The following is a 14,386-nucleotide window of genomic DNA, read 5'->3' on the forward strand; positions in this document are numbered from 1 at the left end:
TTTTTATTAATATTTCTCTCTTTCCAATTTATTTTTTCCCTTTTTTAAGGAAATACATTTCTTTCTAAATAAATAAATAAATTATGCAAAGAGTATTTTAGGAAATAATTGTAAATGAATTGATTTTAGATCCGTTCCAAATATAAATTATGTAGAATTTTTCATATTCTAAGTTAAATCATTACAAATATGAAAATTTATTTGTAAATGAATTATGTATTTCTAGTAAACGGAGTTGTAGTTAAAGATTAATCAACTAAAGAAATGAAAAGAGATGAAAAAAGGGTTTGCTACATACTTCATGATTGATAGGGTGCAATTGAGCTGAGTTGAGTCGGTGTCAAGCTTGAATTCAATTAAAAAAATTTGTCTAGACTCGATCAAGATTTATTTTTCCATACTTGAGCTCAGCTCAGTTAAATGTTCAAGATACTTGAACTTGACTTGGCTCAAACCCCTTTATCATTATAAATTTAAATAAAAATTTATTAATTTCAATTAAAACTCGAATAATCTTGCATTGGAATAATCTAAAATGATTTACTTACTTGCAATAGAATAAGTATATTAAATGAAATGATTCGTCGAAATAAAAACTTATCCTTATTTTTGTTTGTAACACAATTTAATTTTATTATTTTGGATACGAATTAACTAATGGATTTGAGATATAAAATTAAATTATCCAATTAAAATGGTTAGGCCATGGTTCAAGTAGAAAACCAATAGTTACAGTGCAACAATTATCTAAAGTTAGTAGAAAACAAATAAGATGGTTACCTGAATTAATGGATAGTTACATAAAACATGGGGCAGCTAGAGAGATAGTGGAACACTGCTACCTGGTAGTTTCCTAAGATCAAGCTACAGAAGGTGGAGAAAGTGGTGCAAGTACTGGACAAGTGGTTACCTACATCAAAATTCTTGATTTCATTAAGGAAACTTGATGCAGCAATTGATTTAAGATGCAGAATGCTAATGTTAAGAGTTACAACTAGATGCTACATGCTTGGTCACCAAGTAATAACAGTTGCAGCACTTGACCAACAAGCAACCTAACTCTATAAATAGAGTATCAATGTTTCATCTCAAGAGACAACAATCAAACACACAATGATCAGCTAACACACAACCTGATAGGCATTATGTTTTAGTTTAATTTCTTTAGTTCAATAGTCTTCATTACTATTCATCAGCTAATTAGTTCAACAACCTCCTTTACTTTTGATCAATCAATTTCTTATTTTTGGTCTAGTATCAATTTCATTCCAGTCTTATTATTTCCATTTCAAGTAATTAGTCTTCAATTTTCAATCTATAATTTATGCCCATATTTTGGTTCTTGAAATCAAGTTCTTCAGTTTTTAATACAAATTATAAGTTGTTGCACATATTTCAATGCCTACAAATCAATTCTTTAATTTTCCTGCAAATTCGATTTATAATTTTCTACAAATGTCCACTTTTTCAAGTATATTAATCTTTTAATTTTTCAAAACACTCATTTATATTTTTTTGCACATATTTATACTTTCTCATCAAGTTATTTACTCTTTCAATCAAGTGTAAATTTTATATTTATTGCATATATTTATTTTGCAAAGTAATCAGTCATGAATAATCTTTACTTTTCAAGCACAACACATCTTAGTATAGTCAAGGAAAATAAAAGAAAATTCGATCATTTATTTTCTGTCAATCGATCAGATTATAAATCAGACCAACATATTCACATTATATACCTGTGATCTTAGCGTCCTTATGCCCACAATCCTACAATCACATGAGAAAAAGTCATAAATTTTATTGATATGTTCACATTGAGTAAAATCAATTTAATGTGAAAATAATTTTACTATATTTTATTTTTACTTTGTGCTTTTTAGATATGTAACATAATTTTATTCTATTTTAATTTATCGTGACAATTAATAAAATAAATTCGAATCTCCTATAATTGATACATATTGATTGAAAGAGCATAGAAGTTGATTGAGCAGAGAACTTTGTAAAAAAATCTGAGTAGGGTTGTGCGTATGCAAATCGCCCTCACATGGAGAGAAAGAATAAAAGAGAGAGAGAAAGATGAAAAGACAAGTCAAACGTCAAATCGATGGTCTTGAAATCATAAGACAGTCAGTGGATGTGTTGTCATTCAATAGGATTTTGTCTTCTTTTTTTTTTAATCTTTTCATTTTTGATATTTCACCCGCCAAAACTACAGCTCTTTCCCTTGCTTCTCGAATAAATTACAATTCAGTAAAATTCACAAGTTAATTTATTTTTAATAATGATTTAAGTTTTAAATTTATTAATAAATTTATCCTTATAGTTTATGGCTTTTCAATTTAAAATAATTTAATTTTTAAAATTTTATTTTATTACTAAATAATCCTAATATTATAAATTTTAAATTTTTTATTATTTCATATTTAAACATTATAAATATAAAATAAATAATACTTAAATATAAAATTTAAAAATGTAAAACTATTTTTTAATAAAATAAAATTTAAAGATAAAATTATTTTAAATAAAAAAATAAATAATAGAGTTAATAGAGAATTTAAACGACATGAATTAATTTTTAATGTAATTTAAATTTAAAAATTAAATTATTACTCAAAATAAATTAGAAATTAACTTGTGAATTTTATTATTACTTCAAGGATTTAATTGTAATTTAGCCTTTCTACTCTTATCCCTCCTGCTTCTGTTTCTGCACGTGCCTATATCTTATCTCACGTGCAGGTCTGGTCCCCAAAAATAATTACTATAATTAAGTTGTTGTTAGGCACTAGTCCGAATACTTGAACATGAGCGCCCTACTACCCGTCGACACGGTTCCTAATTAGCCAATTTCCCACTTCACTCCGCCCCCATTACTTTCTATTCCTCCTCCTCCACCACCTCTCAATGGCGGATCTATCAGTGCAAATAAGGAGTCAATTAACTTTTTTTTTTAATTACTTTTATACACACACACACACACATATATATATATATATCTTTTTATTAATTAATTAATTTCTCTTAAATTTAAATATTAAATATTTTTTAGTAAAAAATATTTTTATAACGAAAAATTAATTTACCACTATTTTCAATAAAAAAATTTATATTTATTTAATTAAGAATTAAACTTCATCAAATATAATTATAAAAATATTATTTTATAATATTTTATTATATTTCTTTATATATTAATATCAAAAAAATATTTTATCAGTAATGATATCAATTCCTCTCCTTACTTGGTCACCAACGCTGTGACTGCCGCTACCCACTCGGCCACTCCTTATATCCTAATGCCACTTCAATTATTTCTTTCATTTTCAATGTGTCCACTTATTTCTTCATTCTTTATCATTGTCATTTTCAGTTTTTTTTTTTTTTCAAAAATTTAAGGGTTCAATAATTTTAATAATATGCTTTTACAAACTTTCTCCATTCTCTAATAATAAATTAAAAAAAAAAATAAAAAAAATTACAGCAGTAGTGAGCATGTAATCATTTTGTTGGGAACATGTCTGGCTGGTAAAATAAAATTTCAGCAGACAAAAAACTTTATTGCGTCCAATGTGTTTAAAACCGCCTAGGTTTCAGGTTTATCTTTCCTATGTCTCATAATTAACTTCTTGCTTATATTTTTTTAATTATATAATACATTTTTAAAAATAAAATTAATAAATTTTAAAATATTAATGTCTTATACTCTATAAAAATATAAAGCCTTATTTAGTTTAAAATACCCTATTGTCGAGAATTATATTTTTCAAAAAATATATTTATAAAGAATTTATTTCCTGAAAAGTATAATATAAATATACTTGGTATACAAATTAACTTATTATAAAATAATTTATTTTTTATAAAAAAAATAATAATGTTTATAAAATAATTTAAAATATAATGAATTAAAGGAAAAAAAAATTAGTAAATTCATTATACTTAATCAAGAAAGTGCAATTTACTAAATTTTACCTAGATAAATTATTTTTATTGTACAAAGAAAATAGATCCAGAAAGTTAATTTGATAATACAAACTATACAAAACTACTTTTTTTTACATTTTTAAAAAATTTTTATTTTCTTAGTTTATTTACTTCAACCAAATAAGTCTTAAATATTTAACTATAATATTATTTTTCATATTTTTTATATTTATTATTATATTAAAACATTTATGAAAAAGATCTTTTCAATTCAATTCAATTCAAAAATTTAAGTAATTACATTTAAAAGTCTTCATGAACATGTTAGGCCTAATTAGTACATAACGTGATTAAATTAATTGTTCACATGGAAAAACATGAAGACATAAATATTAAATTAGATTGATATACACATCACATCTTATTAATACATGATGATATACGTGGCAAATATAAAAATACATAAAGACAAAATTTATGTTCCATAATTGTTAGAATCAAATAAAAAATCAAACTAGTAATTGGTTTGATTCATGCATATGACTCACTTTAAAATAATAATAATAATAATAATAATAATAATAATAATAATAATAATAATAATAATAATAATAATTTTTAGTATTTAAAATTAAAAAAAAATTTATTATTAAAAAAATATTTTAATAAGTGTGAACTTATTAGGTCTTATTAAATGGTGTAGTAACTTATTTGGCTCAAAACCTAATTTTAAATTTATTTCACTCTCTACTAAAAATATAAGGGTTTATTTAGACTTTAATTTTTTTATATAATTACTATAAATAGAATATAAAAAATTAAATTATTTTTTTAATAAATTATATTGTATAAATATAAAATAATTAATAACTATTAACATGTGGCAATTGAAAAAAAAAAGGTTTTTACATTTTGTTAATGTCTGACTTAAGTAATTAATGATGATAATAATTTATTTTATTAGTGTATTAATTTTAATTATTTAATTATTTTTATGTAGAAAAAATATAAAATTTTCTATATTTATCCTGCTATAAATTTTTAATACATTAAAATTTATTTTTCATTTATATAAATAAATTTCTTATTATGAAAATTTTATTCAAAGTATTTATTATTTAAAATTTTCATAAAAAATAAATTATTTTTACAAAAATATTTACAAATTGGGATTTAATTACATTTATTTTAATAATCATTTTAATTATATTAAACTACTAATTATAATAATGTATTATTATTATTATAATTATTATTATTATTATTTAACAATACATTAATTAAATTTCGATACAATTCTAATTGAATTTTAAACTATTAATTCTTTATTTTCACTAATTTAATTATCCAGAATATCTGAAAAACATTTAATTAATTCAAGGAAAAAAACTCAAGGTATTAGGTTATTAAATTAAAAAAATTATATTAAGCATTGTTTTTTTTTTAATGCATTGTTTTTATTGTGGGATAATGTCTAATTCTAAAACCTATATCAATATTTTAATTTTTAATGCACAGTCTGGTAAACATATTAATCCTACATCTTAATATTAACATATTAAAAATATAAAAAATAAAGATTTAAATTTTGTACTATTTCTATATTGAATTTCATCAATTCCATCACATCAATCACAATATACGTACTCTTCCTTTAATAATAATAATAATAATAATAAACTTTAAAGGGACGAAAATTTACTCTGCTATGAAGCAATTAATGGGTTTAATTATCTTCATAATTTGTAGGCCACCTTGGGGGAAAATGAAAAGGAGAAAAGATGAATTATCATTCGATGAAGATTTTCACTTTTCATTTTATTTTTTCATGTTCCTTTCTAATTTAATGGACAAATGTGGAGGTGACCATGCCCCTAACCATTTTAGACTTAAGAATGGTCCTTAAGACATGCACTACTTTGGAACTTCAAAGCAGGTTACAATAAAGTATTTAAAGTTTAATTTGTAACATAAAACTCCTGTGATCTTAGTAGTAATTTCTATAATATTTATATCGATGTATCATTTATTAAATTAGAAAAATTATTGAATTAAAAAAATTATATTTTCATGGATCGATAACTTTGAGTAAATAGATTTTAAATTATTCAAGTGTCAATTTATATATTTTGAATCCTCAAAATTATAGGTAGAGAGAGTAATTAATTTCTTTTTTCCTAATAAGTGTCAAATTAATAAAGAAAAAATATAATTTTTTAATTTAATAAGCGCCATGTCAGAAAAAAAAAATAGAAACTGGCTACTGAAAATTATAGGGTATTTATGTTACTTAAATTAAATATCAAAGATTTGATATTACAAATTAAAATTAAGGTACTTTATTATTATACATCTTTAAATTAAGGTACAATTTACCCTTTCAAATCACGTTGAAGAAAAATGAAAAGGATCTTTTCACACTAGGCATGAGCAGAATATATTTAAATTAAACAAAAATTTAACTCAATCAATTTAGATTAGAAATTTATTTTTATTTTTATTTTTATAATTTTATTATCTTCGATTTTTATTTTAATTAAGTTTAATTTTGGAGAAAAAATCAGTAAAATCAAATTGAATAATTTTTTTATTTTAATTAATTATTATTAAGTGTTAAATTAAAGTTAAAAATAAAATATAATTGCAATTGAATCTAAAAAATTCAAGATAAAACTCAAAATAATAACTCAACTAACTAATTTAATTCGATTTGATATGTTAAAATTTTTTATTTATTTAATTCGATTTGATTTTATCCATTTATTCATTTATGTTAAGTTTGATTGGTGAAAAAATTTAATTTATTTAATTTTGTTGATTTTTAAAATCAAATAGAGCCGACCCATACTTAATAAAGTGAAAAAATATTATATAAACTAATTAAGAGAAATTAATGATCGAATAAATGTTCTTTTGGTCCCACTTACAAGCACAATTTGATATGATAGATTAATTATTGGACTAATTGTCCAGTAATTGAGTATTTAATTATTTCTTAATTTCATAATAATAATAATAATAATAACAATAATAATTAAGATGGAGGAAGGCAGATGCACAAAGTAGTTGTGAAGACATTCAAGGAAATGAAGTACTCCATGTGTGTGTGTGTATATATATATATACTGTTAAAATTAAAATGTCCAAAATTAAGACTTAGAGTATGCATTATTCGATTTCAATTTAAAAATCCAACTCAGACGATAAAATCAATTATTTCGCTAGAAATTTATTTAGTTATTAATTTTTTCAGATTATCATTCGGTTATTTTAAAATAGTAACTAAATAAATTAAAATGAAAAAAGAAAATCTCTATATTTTCAGCTAAGGATCAAATAAATTTAAAATAAAGTTTTGATACAAATAACGCCTCCACTTTCTAATTAAAAACAAATAGGTCTATGCCAAATATGCCTATACCTAATATATATATATATATATATATATATATATATATATATATATATATATATAGAAATATTATTTTTTTATGGTTTTTAAATAATAAAATATTAAAAATAATAATTTTAATATTAAAATTTTTTGTCCATTATGTTTTTTAATTTTTTTAAATTTTATTTTAATTAAAATTAATAAATAAATTTTAATATTTAAAATTAAGAAAAATAATATTTTATTATTAAAAAAATAATATTTTATTATTAAAAAAAATATTTTATTAGATGTGAACTTATTTGGTATTAATAAGAAACTATAAAAATTTATTTGGCTCAAAATTTAATTGACTTTATTTAATTATATACTGAGAATAAAGGAAATTTATTTTAATTTTTTATCCAATAAAAAAATCAAAATTTTAATTGAAACATATATATATATATATATATATATATATATATATATATATATATATATATAAGTTGTTAAATATTGATAGTTTTTTGCTATTTTTATTTCCGTACAGTTTGTACATTTTAAAGTTTATGAACATCTCAATTCATTCTATTGGGATTGATTTTTATCAGTCACTTCTTTGATTAAAAATATTTTTATTCATTTAATTATTTAATGTCCCACCATCAAAATTTTAAAATGATAACAGAAAATTTTCATTTTATTAATGGTGTGACATTACACATATTTATTTCTCACAAACTTAAATTTGATTTCCTAATTAAAACAATACGAAATCATATAATATTTTTTTTAATTTTTTAATATTTAATATCACTTCAATATTATTTAACAATGTTAGCAACAAAAGCTTCTCTTTACTAACAATGTATAATTATAAGGTACCACTTTATAAAAAACTTAATATCAGATCAGTTATGAAAATGTTCATAACTACGTAGTAAAATTTTGTAATCTTCTCAAAAAAATTAACGAGTAATGAGACCTGTGGCATAGAATACCTAATTAATTTGATCATTGTTAATTTTATATATTTAGAAAATATAAATATTATTCTTAATAAAAATTTTTTGTATACACTCAGTTTATTATAGACCCAAAATATAAAATATATGATGATATTCATTTATTAAATATATTAATTTATATATCTATATTTTAAATTCATGATTAATTAAGTTTAAATAAGAAAAATTTGAAAATTTTAAATATATTCCTTCTTTCAACTTCACTAAAAATTAAAGGTTAAAAAAAAACAAAAATCACATAAGTTAAAACAGATAATAAAGGCAAATAACTGTTTGTTATGATAAGGTTCAATGTGATTTATTCGTGTTAGCAAAGCATAGAATTATTTTTTTAATTTTTTTATAACGCATAGTATTTTTTTTTATTGGAAAGATGAATCTCATTTGTTTCATATGAAAATTTTCTTTGTAAAAAATGGAAACAGCCAATAACGGAACTGCTTAGCGTTGGGAGATCAAAACAACTAAAAAAAAAAAAAAAACTACTTTCACAGTTCAGAATTTTGAACTGCATAGTGTAGGGGAGGTACCACTTTAATATTTTATTGCGAATTCATGTGAATTTTATGGTTAATATGATAAAACTGTGGAGAAGTAATTTAATATTTTTAAATTTTTATTTTTAATTTAAATATATTATTTTAAATTAATATGGAATAATACTTTAATTTTTTTATTATTAAATAGGGAATGATACTGCCTGAGATATGAACACCGATGGGTTTGGATAACCTCTCTAATGCTTAACACTCTGAATAGGAGTTTGAGTCGAGATATAACTTTATTTCCATATGCCTCAAATGTTGGTTGCTAGAATCCTTGGACTAGAAGTTTCTCTTGGTATCCTGTCCGGATGAGGGAGATAGTCTCCCATATCTGTGTAGGTGCTCGAGCTACCACCTTTCACAAGGGTGGACAACCAACCTTTCTTTTAGGAGTGTCAGAATGGACGAGTAGCATTAAGGAATTAGAGATTTAAGAATTTGAATCTTACTCTATCAGATTAAATGTTATATCTTCAATTACTAAATCAAGCTAAACTAATCAATAAACACTATTTTCTTAAATTCAAAGTTATGGTATACACACATAGAATTTTTCTTGCTCCTTTTCAATCCTCAGTCTTTGATTATGAATATTGACTGCTGATAGCTAATCTCAAATGTTAAATTAAACATATTTTTTTTCAATTATTTAAAAAATAAAATACATGTTATAGTACAATTTTTTAGGGGCATAATAAAGCACTCAACCTCTCATTTGATTCCAAACAATAAATGCTAGAAAATAAGAAATTTCAAAGGGCCAAGTAAACTAGTTAGATCTAGAGAGAGCACACCAGTCCTTGATCAAACATTAAAAATGAAATTAATAATAATAATAATAATAATAATAATAATAATAATAATAATAATAATAATAATAAAATGAAAGGATGGCCCATACATATTACTCTACGAGTCAACACAATTAAGTCATAAAGAACATGATTTTGCCCTGAATAAGCTACCATATATAGTTTCAATTGAAAATTATATATATATATATATATATATATATATATATATATATATATATATATATAATTTTTTTAATCAAATGCTCACATATTTTTGCTTTTTCTCTTTCTAGTTTATTATAAAAAAGCAAATTTATCTGATTATTTATTTATTAGTTTATTTTCTCTCGTCTTTTATTTTAAATAGCTCAGCCGCCCAGAATAGCCACTCATATTGCCCTCTCTCTCTCTCTCTCTCTCTCTCTCTCTCTCTCTCTCTACCACACCTCTCCATCGAGAGAAAAGAATCTCTCTCTTGAACACGGTAAAACACTACCCATCATCATCATCATCATCCTCTGCAAGAACTCAAAATCAAGAAGAGGAAAAAAAAAAGAAAAAAGAAAAAATAGAAGTCTGTTATCTCTCTCTTCTGGCTTCTTGAAACCTTTGCATCTGCAATTCTCTTTGTTCTTCTTGTTTTTATTTGTTTATTTTTTCCTTTCTCATACAGCAACAACCCTAATAAAGAAAGAAAAACACCAGAGAAAAATTATATTTACTTTAACCATGACCCTTGAAGACTCTTTAAGATCTCTCTCTCTAGACTACCTCAATCTGCTCATCAATGGCCAAGCCTTCTCTGATGTAACTTTCAGTGTAGAGGGTCGCTTAGTCCATGCTCACAGGTGTATTTTAGCAGCAAGAAGCCTCTTCTTTAGGAAATTCTTTTGTGGACCCGACCCACCATCGTGGCTAGACCCATCTGGATCAAGGATAAACCCGGTGGGATCACCGGGTTCAAGGCCAAATGTTATACCAGTGAACTCAGTGGGATATGAGGTGTTCTTGTTGCTGTTACAATTCTTGTATAGTGGACAAGTCTCTGTTGTGCCTCAAAAGCATGAGCCAAGGCCTAATTGTGGTGAGAGAGGGTGTTGGCACACGCATTGCACCTCAGCCGTTGATCTTGCTCTCGACACTCTTGCTGCCGCTAGATACTTTGGAGTTGAACAGCTTGCATTGCTCACTCAGGTCTATTATCTCTTTCTTCTTAATCATCATTCCATTTTCTTTCTTTCTTTCTTTTTCCTTCTCTTTCTCTCTCTCTCAACCACTCTTGATTTGTGTGTGGAGTAGTCTTATTATTCTGTGGGTATGGAGTCACTTCTGGGTCTTTGTTTTTGGGAAGTGGGAAGGGATTTTTTGAAGTAGGTTTTAAATTCTTTATTTTCTTAATTTTTTTTGTTATTGTTTTTGGGAATTCTTATTATCTCATGGTGGAGTGGCTGAGTGATGAGTTGTTGGGTCATATCTCTTCTCTCTTGCTGCTCATATATTCTGTGCATCTTTTTGTTCAATCAGTTCTTTAACTTTCTTGTTCATTTGAGCACATTTAGTAACTTTCTTTCCTCTAGTATTCATCTAACACTTTTTATTTGTAGCAGTTAATCCAATTATTGTTTTAATTTTCCAATACACTATTCTTTCTTCTTCTCCTTGTTCTTGGCTTCTGTTCCGGCTTCTCCTTCTGTTGATAAAATATACTATTTTCATGTATAAGAGTTCTAAACATCTTGTTTTCATGAATTTCTTTAGTTGGAATTTTCAATCTTAATCTTGCATATCCAAGACTTTCTATATAAAGCTCCTGACCTCCAGTCTTGTTTTCCACAGTATGCTTACTGAAACTGTCCCAAATGTAAAACTTTCCTCATTTGGGTTTATAATTGTTAAAAAAAATAGAACACGAAATTAAACTGAATTTATCCCAAATATAATTAAATGCATATGATATGTAAGGCTATCATCTACAAACTAATCCATTTTCAAATATTTTTTTTTCTGCACCGCAGAAGCAATTGGCTACCATGGTAGAGAAGGCTTCAATTGAAGACGTTATGAAAGTCCTAATTGCTTCAAGAAAGCAAGACATGCACCAACTTTGGACTACTTGCTCCCATCTTGTGGCCAAATCAGGCCTACCACCTGAAGTTTTAGCGAAACACCTTCCCATAGATGTTGTGGCCAAAATTGAAGAGCTACGCCTCAAATCTTCCCTTGCTCGCAGATCACTAATGCCTCACCATCACCACCACCACCACGATCTTACAGCTGATCTTGAGGACCAAAAGATTCGAAGAATGAGAAGGGCATTAGACTCTTCTGATGTGGAACTAGTGAAGCTTATGGTAATGGGTGAAGGCCTAAATCTTGATGAAGCATTGGCTCTACATTATGCAGTTGAAAATTGTAGCAGAGAAGTGGTTAAGGCTTTGCTTGAATTGGGTGCAGCCGATGTTAACTATCCAGCCGGACCAGCGGGAAAAACCCCACTTCATATCGCGGCAGAAATGGTGTCACCGGACATGGTTGCAGTTCTTCTAGACCACCATGCTGACCCTAATGTAAGAACGGTTGATGGTGTGACCCCTCTCGACATTCTTCGAACCCTAACCTCCGACTTCCTATTTAAGGGGGCAGTCCCGGGGTTAGCACACATTGAGCCCAACAAGCTTAGGCTGTGTCTTGAGCTTGTCCAATCTGCAGCTTTGGTTCTTTCACGTGAAGAAGGAAGTGTTGATGCACCTACTTCAACTCCAATTTATCCACCCCTAAGCGAAGAACATAACAGCAGCAGCAGCGGTAGCAATCTCGCTAACTTGAATCTTGATTCAAGATTGGTTTATTTGAATCTTGGAGCTACCGGTTCAGGCCAAATGGGATCAAGAATGGAAGGAGACGATGATAGTAGTCATAACAGCCAGAGAGATGCCATGAGCCGGCATGACCCAACAATATACCACCACTCTCACGACTTCTAGCTCATCTCTCCACAACATATATATATATATAAAGCCAAGTAAAAACTTCATGAAAGCTCATCGAGGCTATTTCTATTATTATTGGATTATATATATATATATATATATCCCTTTCTTGTCAGTTCGTTCTTTCACTTGCTTTCTTTTTGCTGTCTTCTCTTTTCATTTTTGTTTCTCCCTTTCTCTCTGTTGTGTGCGTGGATTTGTTTTGTTTTGGTTTTTGTAGGCTTTCAATAACCATCATACGAAGAAGTGCAGTTTCATTGGAGATGGGATGTATCTTTTCTCATGGGATGAGACAAGGAGAATCTGAGCCTTTGCTCTCTCTCTCTCTCTCTCTCTTGAGAAGATGGGATGTTGATATAATCTGGAGGAGATAGAGACGAAGAAGAGAGAGATAGAGTTAGAGAGAGAGAGAAAGAGGTCAATCTTTTCAAACCCGGCCTGTCAACTCCTTTGTATTTATTGTTAAATCACCTATATATTGAGCCCTTTTATTTTCTTGTCCCCCCACCCACCGATTCCATCATCAAAATATACATATATGCATATTCATACATAATTATATTCATTAATTTCATGATAATTATATACATATATAATTAAGTTATTGTAAGGAACTTAAATTAGAAGGCAGGATTCTGATTTTTTATATTTATGATTTCTAATGGTGGGGTTTCTTGGTTCATGATATGGCTTTGTTTGGACATGGAGTACTGCATATTCTATTGATGGAAATGAGCTGTCTCTTCCTCCCTTTCCCATTTTTCTTCTCTCATTCATGTTCTTTTGGAGAAGGTTGATTGGATGTAATTTCTGGGTCTTAATTATTTTAGAGAAAAATCATCACCATCATCATGTGTGGCTTATGGACAATTTTTGATTGCTTGTCTTGCATGGATGCAACATTGAGTGAGACTTCACACGACAGCTTAATATATTGGTATTATCTAAACGTGGATTCTCCTCTATGTAAATCCTCTTTTTTGTCCCCCCTTCTTCTCTTGCCTTATTTGGTCTTTTATAACTCCAATGAGACAGATACTCCACACCTAAAACCCTAGGCCTTCTTTTAAAATTGTTACTTTCTATTTTTCTAAACCCACTGGTGGGTTTCTTGGTATCTCCCTTTTTCTCTTTTAATCTTCACCTTCTCTATTTTCTTCCATTCATCATGTTCTTTTCTGTCTCTCTTGCTCAAACCATTATATTACCGCCAGATTGAGTCTCCATTATAGGTCATTGTTGTGATTTTCTCCGTCGTAAAAGAAACAAGAAATATTAATCCTAGTCTATTTTTGGAGCTGTTTCATGGTCATCATGTTAATCCTGCAGTATTGTAGTGTTAAATCAACATTTGTTAGCCACTCATGCTGTACGTTTCTGCTCAAAATCTGAGCTTTATACTTCTTTTAGAGTTTAGGTTTTCATATGCCAATTGGGATTTAGGGCTATGTGAATCATTTTTCTTGATTATCTATTTTAATGCTATTGGAAAGAAGTATCAATCATGCTTTCTTTTTACCTCAAAGATCAGCACCTTATGTATTTTTCCTCTAGGTCTTTTCACTTTGCATGTTGTTGCCTAGGTTAGGTGTAGGGAAAAAGCCTATTGACTTTTAGTTGGCAATGTTTATGCTAAATTTTTCCTTAATTTTATTTATTAATAAAATAAAAATTTACTTATTAAAAAAAGTACATTATGCATTTAATAAAAATGGGC

The 14,386-nt window shown here is 26.6% G+C and overlaps 1 protein-coding gene across 1 annotated transcript; it reads left to right on the forward strand.

Annotated features, from left to right (window-relative positions):
• The first annotated feature begins 10,092 nt into the window (after window positions 1–10,092).
• Window positions 10,093–13,321, forward strand: LOC110670740 (BTB/POZ domain and ankyrin repeat-containing protein NOOT2-like). Its single transcript, XM_021832903.2, has 2 exons — window positions 10,093–10,873; window positions 11,695–13,321. The coding sequence occupies exons 1-2, from the start codon at window positions 10,409–10,411 to the stop codon at window positions 12,661–12,663; spliced, it is 1,434 nt and encodes a 477-aa protein (XP_021688595.2). The 5' UTR covers window positions 10,093–10,408; the 3' UTR covers window positions 12,664–13,321.
• The last annotated feature ends 1,065 nt before the right edge of the window (window positions 13,322–14,386 follow it).

This window comes from Hevea brasiliensis, chromosome 3 (assembly GCF_030052815.1).
Source record: "Hevea brasiliensis isolate MT/VB/25A 57/8 chromosome 3, ASM3005281v1, whole genome shotgun sequence".
NCBI classification, from domain to species: domain Eukaryota; kingdom Viridiplantae; phylum Streptophyta; class Magnoliopsida; order Malpighiales; family Euphorbiaceae; genus Hevea; species Hevea brasiliensis.

Bases quoted from the DNA above. Each gene is read 5' to 3' on its own strand.
- LOC110670740 (XM_021832903.2), top strand. From the start codon at position 10,409: ATGACCCTTGAAGACTCTTTAAGATCTCTCTCTCTAGACTACCTCAAT. The intron at 10,874-11,694 runs GTCTATTATCTC...TCTGCACCGCAG, and splicing joins AGCTTGCATTGCTCACTCAG to AAGCAATTGGCTACCATGGT.